This window comes from Ornithodoros turicata, chromosome 8, assembly GCF_037126465.1.
Source record: "Ornithodoros turicata isolate Travis chromosome 8, ASM3712646v1, whole genome shotgun sequence".
Classification (NCBI taxonomy): Eukaryota; Metazoa; Arthropoda; class Arachnida; order Ixodida; family Argasidae; genus Ornithodoros; species Ornithodoros turicata.
This window is the reverse complement of record NC_088208.1, coordinates 2,308,487-2,319,235: the sequence shown is the minus strand read 5'-3', so window position 1 is coordinate 2,319,235 and position 10,749 is coordinate 2,308,487. Positions and strand designations below refer to the sequence as shown.

At 45.4% G+C, this 10,749-nt stretch overlaps 1 protein-coding gene across 1 annotated transcript in view; it reads right to left on the bottom strand.

The window, feature by feature from the left end:
• Positions 1-3,489: 3,489 nt before the first annotated feature.
• LOC135366350 (phospholipid scramblase 2-like) overlaps positions 3,490-10,749 on the bottom strand; it is a 28,607-nt gene continuing 21,347 nt past the window's right edge. The window contains exons 6-9 of the mRNA XM_064599019.1: positions 10,280-10,453; positions 6,345-6,467; positions 5,639-5,707; positions 3,490-3,576 (exon numbers count right to left, since the gene is read on the bottom strand). Of these exons, the coding sequence (XP_064455089.1) occupies positions 3,490-3,576; positions 5,639-5,707; positions 6,345-6,467; positions 10,280-10,453 (453 nt within the window). The remainder of the gene's footprint in view (positions 3,577-5,638; positions 5,708-6,344; positions 6,468-10,279; positions 10,454-10,749) is intronic.

Below are 10,749 nucleotides of genomic sequence, written 5' to 3'. Positions count from 1 at the left end.
TGATGTGAGAAATGGATTTATTGTACATCTCACCAATCGATTTGATCGTCTTGACTTTTTGCGGAACGACGCTTCATTTCTATAAGAGGCTCGTGTGCGAGGAACCTCCTCACAGCTTCTGCTTTTGCTTCATATATTTCTTGTTTAAGTCGCCATTTTTTCTCGTCCGCCGTCTCCCGCTCATCATATTCCTTTCCAAAACATCGAGTGAAAAGCTTCCATGCAACTCCCATTTTATGTAGAAAGTTGATAGGTGAGTTGATCGTTGGTAAATGAGAATTGAAACTCTCCGCTCGGGGATGTAATAAAAGATGTGGAAAAGGAATAAGATGTATTTTGCATGTTCATGCATGTTCAAACGCGAGAAGGAAACCCCTCTCTACGCGCGGCAGCGAAACGCGCGGGGCGGTCTTGGCGCGCGCTCCTCCTTGGGCGCAAACTATCTTGCTCCATATACCCTCCGATATCAGACGAGGAGGATAGCGATGGTCGACTCTATCTCCCTATTTCATGGAATACAGGGAATCTCCTCCACCTTCTACTACTCACGAGCTATCCCATCGGAAAAAATAGCCGAATATCATGCTTTTCGGAGAACCGGACCATAGCGCGCGATGACTTTTTGAGCGCAATCGCCCGCAGTGCGACGAAAGGAGGTTCCGAAGCCAGCCCACAGAGTGATAGTAGAAAAAGTAACAGTTCCTAAAATTGGTAGAGGGAAAACCTTATCCCAGCGAAAGTCGGACGTGATGAGCTGTGCCTGTTTTATCTCTTTTTGAGATGTCGGGGAGGGCTGGGTTTCCAACCTCCTTTCGTCGGACTGACAAAGATTGCGCTGAAAAATTCATCGTGCGCTATTCTGTGCGACCTCCGTAGAGCATGATGTTCGGCTATTTTTTCCGATGGGATAGCTTCTGAATATCCCTGTCAATTATCATGAATTTGACTAAATTAGACACGCTCTTCGCATTGGTGGGGTAAAAAAGTGACCTTTACTAGGCAAATTTCCGACTTAAGCTCTCATAAATTTACATAATTAAATTTACGTTACACGACATTCACACGAGGAGGTGGCAAAAACCCAGTAAGAACAAATGCCATTGATCGCATGACTCTAGGTGGTGTAGTTTTTTTATTATAATTCAATGACACGTTTTCTGGGACACCCTGTATATACAGGGTGCCCGATGAGAAAGTGTAATTAAATTTCTAAAAATAGGTTTAACCTGAGAAAATTATGAAACTACTTAAAATACACACAGACATACTTTTGGCACAGATTCAGGCCGTTTGCATTCGCGTCACACATTAATTAAGTTAATTTTGCTAATTGAACTCGAAAATTAGCTAAGCAGAGGTAACTTCTTTCTTCGTGAACTAGGAAGCCAATGGCCAATGGCTGTTCCAACCGAAATCACCGTTTCTTTTTTTTTCTTTCGGAAGATTTGCATAAAAATTTGACACCCGCAAAACCGTCAGTTGGCAAGGCGTGCTCCATGAAATTTGCGTTTGCGTAAATGCTGGCTCTGCCTTTATCGAGCGGAAACAGCCATACCCGATCGAGGGCATTACCGCGGTAACCGACGTTATCAGTGGCTGGGGACTGACGGTATGCACGTTGATAAGGGCATGAAGGCGTGATTATGTCCTTGTTCGCATAGGAGGGAGGGTATTTCGATGGAACGAAAAGTTCCGCACACGTAAATGAGGTGCGCTCACCAAGCGCACCTCGCACGGGGACGGTTTTGCGGCTGTCAAATTTTTGTACAGCTCTTCTGAAAAAACCTGGGATTTCGGTTGGAATAGTGTGCTATGGACATTGGCTTCCGAATTCATAAAGAAAAAGCGTTACTTTTGCTTCGCTAATTTTCTAGTTCAATTAGCAAAATTAATCTGTGGCACGAATGCAAACAGCCTGAACGGCAAGTATGTGTGTGTGTGTCGTTTCATAATTTTCTGAAGTTAAACCTATTTTTAGAAATTTAATGACACTTTCTCACCGGACACCTATGTACATGTGTGTGTGTGTGTGTGCATTTACATTCTGACGTGCATTTTGTGTTTCACAACTGGCTTAATATGTACTTGTAATATCTTGATTTCGACGGTCACCTTCAATGTGTAGTATCTGTGTTGTCTTAGAAAGCAAGTACGCTACCTTTTTAAAAAACAATGTGGTCCATTATCCGGTTTTTGTGAAAGCTACCATTATATCTAAAAGCGTTTATTCGTTTCCGAATATTAAAGCCTACATGGGGCCAGCTTGCAATGAAAATTATGAGGACGCGAATGAAGAGAGGCAAGGCACGGACGACGCTCTACTACACTCTAAGTAACAGAACCTCACCGCATAGCACGCTGTGCGCCAACCATTGCCTCGAATGATATGGTTATCGTTTCTAATTCGAACAGAGACGGGGGCCAAACGCCTTTTTGTGGCAATTCGGATATATGAAAATTGTCACAAAAAGGCGTGCGCCCCTCTCTCTCTTCAAATCAGAAGCTATTACCCTATCATTCTTCGCAATGGTTGGCGCACAGCGTGCTATGCAGTCATGTTCCGTTTTTAGAGTGTAGCATCATAGTAAACTAGCACTGCAAGCGACGACAGACAGCTAGGGGTGAAGACAAACACTGTGCTAGGCTTCCAACAAACGAACAATTTATTCACAACCAAACATGCTCGTTTTATGGATACCTCCGTTGTTATCTTTCACGTGTCACATTTCAGTCTACAATTCAAGCCCCTAGCGAAGTAGGATAAAGGGGCGGAATGTTTTGGGGTCTGAAGTTGGGGAAGTGAAGGGGCCTAATTTACTACGACGGATTCACACCAACTTGCCCGGTTTACCACCGCCATGCAGGTCAACTAGCAACTGGTTAATCCAAAAGTCCTTCATCGTGGCCTTGAAGATACCACGGTCAGTGGGAGCAGCCTCTGTCGAATGCCTACCTGCAGTGGGACAGGAGGAGCACCACCGCAATCCTTACGCGGAGCTATCCCATTGAGTCATGAATCCCTTCCGTCAGGGACAAAGGGTGATCCCCGCCCTGCCTAGTTATCGTGGTCAACCCTGCAACTCAGCAGGCGAAACTACCGACAGGCAGCGTCTGCCACGGCACAGCAAGCTGCGGCGGTCTCCGTTGAACCGTTTGCACGACAGTATCTGCACGGAAAACCCTGGTAAGACGTCTATGCTGCAGCATAGTATAGACACCGGTAATGCGAGGACATGGCGCTGTAATTCAAGACGTTTGAGCTCACGTAAGCGTGCTTTGTTAGACGCTGCTTTAAAAGAAATGCTCCAAACCAGTGCAGTTCGGAGGTCCCATAGCCCGCCGGCTTTCCCTGCCGTCCTGGCTCCGAACCTTGATGCGTCGAAGTAATGCGTCGGCTGTCGTCGACTTAACGCAGTAACTGTAAGGGACTCTTATCCCTACCAGACCATCCAGTCAATCGTGTATTCCTTGGGCAACGGCGCTGCGTTTTCAATGCTTTATTGCATCAGGTGGGTCTCGCATATCCAAGTTGTCTTGGAGGACGTCCGGAAGACAGCCCTTATCTGTCATAGGGGTCTGTTCGAGATTGCACAGAGACACCTTTCAGTCTGTGCAACACACCAACCAGTTTCCAGCGGTTAATAGACACCGTACTCAGAGATGCAAGGTACAATTTCGCGATGGCGTACACGGATGATGTAGAAGTGTTCCCAGAAATTAACAGGAACACTTGTTAATTGTCCTTGCATGGACGAAGAAGCCGGGATTAACGATCAGCACCCGCAAGGTGCAGTAGGCATCGCATACGATCAGTCTGCTCGACTTCTTGATGGACAGAGGTACTATCAGTCCTATAATGATGACAAGCTAAAGATGATCGTGAAGTTTCCCGTTGCCGGTAACGCGAAAGCCCTGCAGTGTTCTCTAGGTGCGGTTGGTTTCCACTAGCAGTTCATTTCGAATGGTGCTCAGTTAACGCAACCGCTTAACCCGTTGTTGCGCATGCCACACAACCCTCTCGTCAAGATGCTGCATTAATCCACCGAATGCGACTCGATGTGGCCTTTACAGCTCAGTGTCGTTATCGCTTGAGACAAGTTGACACTCCCACCTGCTGCCGCTGTGGTGCCCCAGAGGATCTGGAGCACATTCTTCTTCATTGCCCCCACTACCATCCTTCCCGAACCGCACTCTCCGAGTCTCTTCGTCAGCTGGACTCGCGCCCCTTCTCCCTCTCGAAATTGCTTGGTCCCTGGCCCATTCGGCGCAGCTACGATCAGCGCTCAAAGCTCTTTGGACATTTCTGGACACCATCGGACTCCGATCGTTATTGTGAAGGGGCTCCGTATTTCATTCCCCACATCCCCACCAGCAATGGGGTAGAGCATCGCCTCTGGCGATGAGCCTCCCCACTCTCCTTCTCAATATAAAGTTGTTGTTACGCTGGCATTGTGGAGAAGAAGAGTAACAAGACCTTCAGAGCTGTATATCCTGCAATCGCTGGTACGGCCAGGGATATATGCCCCACCTAAGCGAACCATTTGTCGTGCAAGCAGATGCAAGCCATCACGATGTTGGCGCTGTCCTCTTGCGCGGGCATGACGCTACTAATTGTCGGGTGATCTTTTCAAGTCGCACCCACAATCCGGCGGATCGGAATTATTTCGTCACGGAGAAGGAGTGCATGGAGATCATAGTGTCTCGCGTGAAGTTCGATCTCTACCTCGATGACAGTACCTGTACCATTCAGGCAGACCACTAGTTACTCTCGTGGCTACTGCGGCTCCAAAACTTAGCTGGACGTCTCGCCAGGCGGGCCCTGAAGCTACAAGGCTATTCCCTGAAGGTGGCGTACAGGCGGGGCCCAGCAAATGTGGTTTTGAAGACGCACTATCGCGTGTGCCTCTATCGGAGGGAAGAGGGGGAAGGTACCGAACCAAGGGGCACACAATACTGGACCCATATTGGCTGACCATTTTCGACGCTGGTCCAATATGGTACCCGTTTTGCCAGGATTTTTCCCATATTCGCTCAAACTTCGCAATATGGGCCCCTTATTGCAAAGTCTGAGTCAATGTGGAGAAATTCGTGACAATATGGGCCCATATTGCAGGAGTACACCCCATATTGATTGAAAATAGTGAAAATGGCACCTAGCCGTGTTGTACAAATGCGCAAGCAGCACGACAAGACTGGCTGTTGGAGGGTGTGAAATGCCCAATTCAATGCTTCGTTACATCCAACAGTTTCCCGCAGCAGATGCGCACTGTTCGAAACAGTCAACATGCATGGCAATCCCACTGTAACATGCACTGGAACTCAGCTTTCCACTTGCTGCAAACAGCCGCCATATTGCTTCGCGATGCCAATGCCAACCGCTCGGACCGGCTGCGAGCGATACCACGCGTTCTACAACTCATGCGCATGCGCGGCACACGGATTGGACGCTTCATTAGGGCTAAAATGTCGTAAGTTCTTCTAATGACAATGAAATTGCGGCAGGTCAAGTAAAAGACAGAACGGAAATTAGCGGCAGAGGTCAATTGGACTACTGACGCGCACGCAGCGATCGCTTACTCTATAATAATTGGTGAATGATTAATTGACTGTATATACGTGATTACAGACTTGTACTTACTTCACTAAAATCCACGGTTTGGAAACAACTGAGCCCGTCCCATTTTTCTTCCGTCGTAGTACAACATTTCTGTAGTGATCACCATTCCGCCTTCACAGTCATCGTAAAGAACAAGATAAACTGAAAAACACCCTTATGGGTGTAAATGGCTTGTCCTATAACTCACACCACTTTTTACACCGTATGGTTTGGAACACACTTTTTACAGGGTGTATTCTGTGTAAAACACCCTCTGAAAGGGTGCCTTTCCTTGCAAATGCCGTCTTTTGTACCCTTTATACACCCTTTTAGGAAGGTGTTTAACAATCTTGCAACCTCCTAAAAGGGTGTTTAAATGGTGCAAGAAAAGGCATTTTCAATTAAAATCACCCCTTCAGAGGGCGTTTTGCACAGATTACATCCTTCAAAAAGGGTGTTTCACACCATACGGTGTAAAAAGTGGTATGAGTTATAGGACAAGCCACCTACACCCATAAGGGTGCTCTTCAGTTTACAGTGAGGCTGGACCTGAATTCTTGACACTCTGCCGTTGCCAAGATGCACATTTTTGCTTTATTAGTCATCCAAATTACTGTCAAGAGTGAACTATGCTATCAAGTGCGGGCAAATTTAAAACCAATATACAAAAACCAATATCTTGCATTATTTTAAATTAATTGCTGAGGAGACTGCAATGTGTCGAATGGAAACAGAATCAAACACTTACAACCAGAATTGCGCACCCGATAAGACACCCTTTGATGTGGACATCCAGGTTAACGGGAAAGGAGACGTTGATAACCCGTGAGACCGTTATCTGGCCCACGACAGTGCCTGCCACTGTTTTTACCTGTAATGGGAGTAAAGCATTACTTGCGTATTTGATAAGCCCCAAAAAGAGTCCATCTTGGCAATACTTCGGGGTTAGGAGTCATAAGTATGGTAATGCAGGCGTCAGTACGTGAAGTACTCAGATGCAATAATGAAAAATTAATGCATAAGGAATTATAGCTATACTTGCTGTTCTGGCATCACTACACTACGACAGAGTGCTCAGAGTTATCATAGCTTTGACATTTGTGCTTAGAATCACCAGGCGTGTTGGAACTCTGGCACTTTGTCACATGACATTATTGGAAATGTGAAAACAATTTGGACTACATGCGCTTATAGCAAGCAAGGTGCCACTCTCACATTTCAGAACTGCACAAATTTTGTAATGGTGTGCATGTTGGGTTCTCACAATTTGGGCTGGTACACGAATGAATGTATGAAGAACACGACAAACGCGATAAATAGAGGAAGCTGCGTATTTTTTGTTTTGTCGTTTTTCGCGGACTGAAAAACGGTTTTAAACTGCTGGTCCTAGGGAAGTCTGCCAACTCCCAGGCAGCATGAAAAATCCCAGAGGAAAAAAAGCAAAGGGAGGAGCGGGAGAAGACATTAAAGTAGGGACGGTTGTCTTTCTTACGGGGAGACAGCAGAAAGTAAGAAAATACGAACGTGCTCTATCTTTACAGCACGGAGGGACGAGACAATTACCAAACAGGTACAGCCTTTAGTTCCTGTACCTCTCTTTGAGAAGCTGGTCAACGCGCTAGCGACATAAGAGCTAAACAGCGCTAGAGATACGTAAAATACTACAACAGCGAGATAACAACAGATAAGCTAGGACATAACATCTCTTCCCCCTTGACAGAGTTATTGGATTGAACATAAAAAGAGGAGGCAAACAAGCAGGTGTATACGACTGAACGGAAACATCTCATTGAGTCTGAGCAGCAACGCGCGGACGAAAACAGGACGGGACAAGAACAGACGACAACGACTCGAAACCAGCAGGTGTAAGAGTTGGAGTTATTAAAGCAAGAGTTATTAGCATGATTACTTAGTACACAAGTTAGAGTACCGCAGCGTATTACAATCAATACGTAAATCCATCAGTCCTTCTAAACTTCCCGGTAACGCAAAACATAGCCCTGAAGGTACCTTGGAGGATATCGGTTACTGCGGGGCCTACCCTTCTGTCGATGTTCTGGAGCGCGTCCTCTCACAACCGGTTGACCTTCTACCCCCTCGGTGGCAGGACTCGAGGGCTTCTGTTCAGTCCCGGTCATCATGCCTTCACTAATCAGTTCACTGGTTTCCTTCCATACATCCACGAAGGAACCACAAATGTCCATACTTCAGCCGGACGTCTTGGCCGTACTGGTACCAGTTGTGAATATCCCGGTTGAATCCTGCTTCGCGCTATATCGAAGGTACGGCAACGGTACAGCGTGAACGTACACATGATGCATCCCTGAACGGCATACCGCCGCTCACTAGGTGGAGCTCGCAGAAATCTTTCGAATGACGGGATCTTCATAGCCTGCGCATGCGCGCGAGACGAAAGTTCCAACTCGCCATTTCAAAATAAAGTTGTTGTTAACTTAGGAAGAGAAACAAAGAGCCTGGTACGTTGTGTATCGCTATACCGTTCACGGGAACGGCTATTCAGTAGTATGTTTTAAGGCACATTACCGTTCTTGTGTCTTTTTTCTGTTTGGAACTGGTTAGCCTCATCTCTGAAACTTCAACTGATGTCTCAGATATATTTACCCACAACATGTTTGATACGAGATAAGTGTCCTGTTACTACACAGTCTCAGGTAGCTAGCAAGTTTCCTGACGACATCTCTTCCGTGCTCAAGCCTGCTACTGACTTGTAATGTACAGGGTTCGCCAAGATAAACTTCGGGGTTTGTAACGGAGATAAAACAAATAAGAACAGTGCCGGAAAGGTAAATAAAGTGTTAGAGGATGTATTATGCCCCAAAATTTTATGTCGATACTGCCATTTCGTCCGTTCATCTGCGGATAAATCGTGAAAATTAGAAAACCGCCGCTGCCTAGTCGGCGATACCTGTGTTTCAGCTCCTTTCCGTCAGATGGCGAAACGGTCGAACGCGGCGTTGCAGACGACATCGAAACCTGAACAAGTCAGAACCACGGTGGTCAGAACAAGTGGAACTGAATGCAGAATCGTACTCTGCAACGCCGCGTTCGAGCGTTTCGCCATCTGACGGAAAGAAGCTGAAACAGAGGTATAGCCGTTTAGGCAGCGGCGATTTTTTAATTTTCACGATTTATCCACAGAGAAACGGACCAAGCGGCATTGTCGATATAAAATTTTGGGACATAATACGTCTTTTAACATCTACTTTGGCTTTCCGGCACTGTTCTAATTTGTTTTATCTTCGTTACAAACCCCGAAGTTTATCTTGGCGAACCCAGTATATGTGTGCTTGGCTCACCCTCCTGTCTCACACATCCCAAATTCATATTGATGAGACGATGCGATCTGTGCTATTGCTGAATTCGGCAGAGGTTAATATGATTCCTTCCCTCATTGTTAAGGACCTTTTTCGCTCGCATATTAACAGTGCTATTTAACAGATCCCTTCATCTTCTGTTTTTCCCCATGTGTGTGGAAATCACCTGTTACGGTTCCTATATACAAAGGCGATTCGAGAGCTGAAATAGCAACTGCAGGCCATTTCGTTGTTGTCGTCCTTCTCCAAAAGCTTTGAAAAAAAATATATATATCTTGAAACATTTACCGTTCATTTCTGAACACTGCACAACATGTATTTCTACCGAGCAGGTTCGTTAAAAGAAATCTTGTTCCTTATATTAACTAACTAAGCATCGAAAGCAAATTGATTCTGTGTATTTTGTCTTATCAAGGCATTTGATACAGTTAACTATGGTTTGCTTACAATTACCATGCTATGGAGTGGCATTTGAACTGTGCGCTTGGTTTTGTCATATCTTCATAATCGCTGTAACTACGTTCGGTACAAGCGCTCCAGCTCTCGTCCCTACTATATGTCTCCTGGCGTCCCACGGAGAAAGTTGACTTGCAAACCTTGTCTCAACTGTAGAGCTTTTAAAAATTGCGTCGTCTCGTACAAGCTGGTACACACAGTACTCCCCTGATGTACTACGTAGAATTAATATCGATGCTCCATCTCGTTCGCTTAGATGTCATCTCTTATGTCGACCGGATGTACCAGCATTATACAGTAGATATTCAAGCCTATACAAGTAGTATATGCAAGTATATGCAAGTATCACTCATCTCCAAAATGGCAGAGTGGGCCTGTTGGTACATGACTGAATAAAAGAGGAGCTAGAAACACGGACAAGAACATACAAGGACATAGGAGCAAGTGTCGTCCTGTATGTTCTTGTTTGTGTTTCTAGCTCCTCTTTTATTTAGTATAACTCATCAGCTTACGTGCTTGAATAAGCTCGAAAATAGTGAAAGGGCGCAGACTTGCTGGTTCATACTGACGACTTGAAGACCCGAGACGTGGAGGAAATAAGACAATTTCTCAGCTGTTCGAAAATCATATTCGCGAATTTTTCAAATTATTATTAATGCAATCAAATCAATTGTTTAATGCTTAGCTTACGGAGTCTCCCCTTCAGCTGTTGCGTTTTTATCAAGACTTGCTTTAACGTGTGCTGCTTCGTCTACTGCATATGATGTGTAGGTTCCTGGTATTAATCGTTAGGGCACCATTACCCAGACCTTTGGGTCGTTGATGGGCACCTGATCAAAACTATTCTTACCTAGCTTTCTATCACGCATTGCTATCACTACGGCAACTTTACCTTGAACACCGCCGGGGACATCAAGCCCCAATAATACGATGGGAGGGCGGGGCCAATAACCCTTAATACACTTCTACCCTTGGCATCATAGATTGTGAGGGAGGTATTGAATATGGTCCAATTCTCAGAAATTGAGGCTATTTGTCTTCCATCCGGAATTCCAATCGTCATTTCCTGAAATGGACAAAGCATGATAATTAATACTGAACAATAATTCAGAAATGTATAAGGTAGCAAATAAGATGGATACATAAGGTTTACGAGTAGCCCGTCCTGACTCTGTCAAGACTAACCTTTCCATATTTTTCTTTCACATCCAATCCGATCCAATGAATGCTTTGCACAGTTCGAGGTTATGAATAGCATTACGGTAAAAACAAGGTAAGAAGAATAGGGTTTCCAATGACCACAAGTGCATTAAACAAGGTGATCTGCACACGGCAGTTCTCAAGTCGCAAGTAGAGTACTGT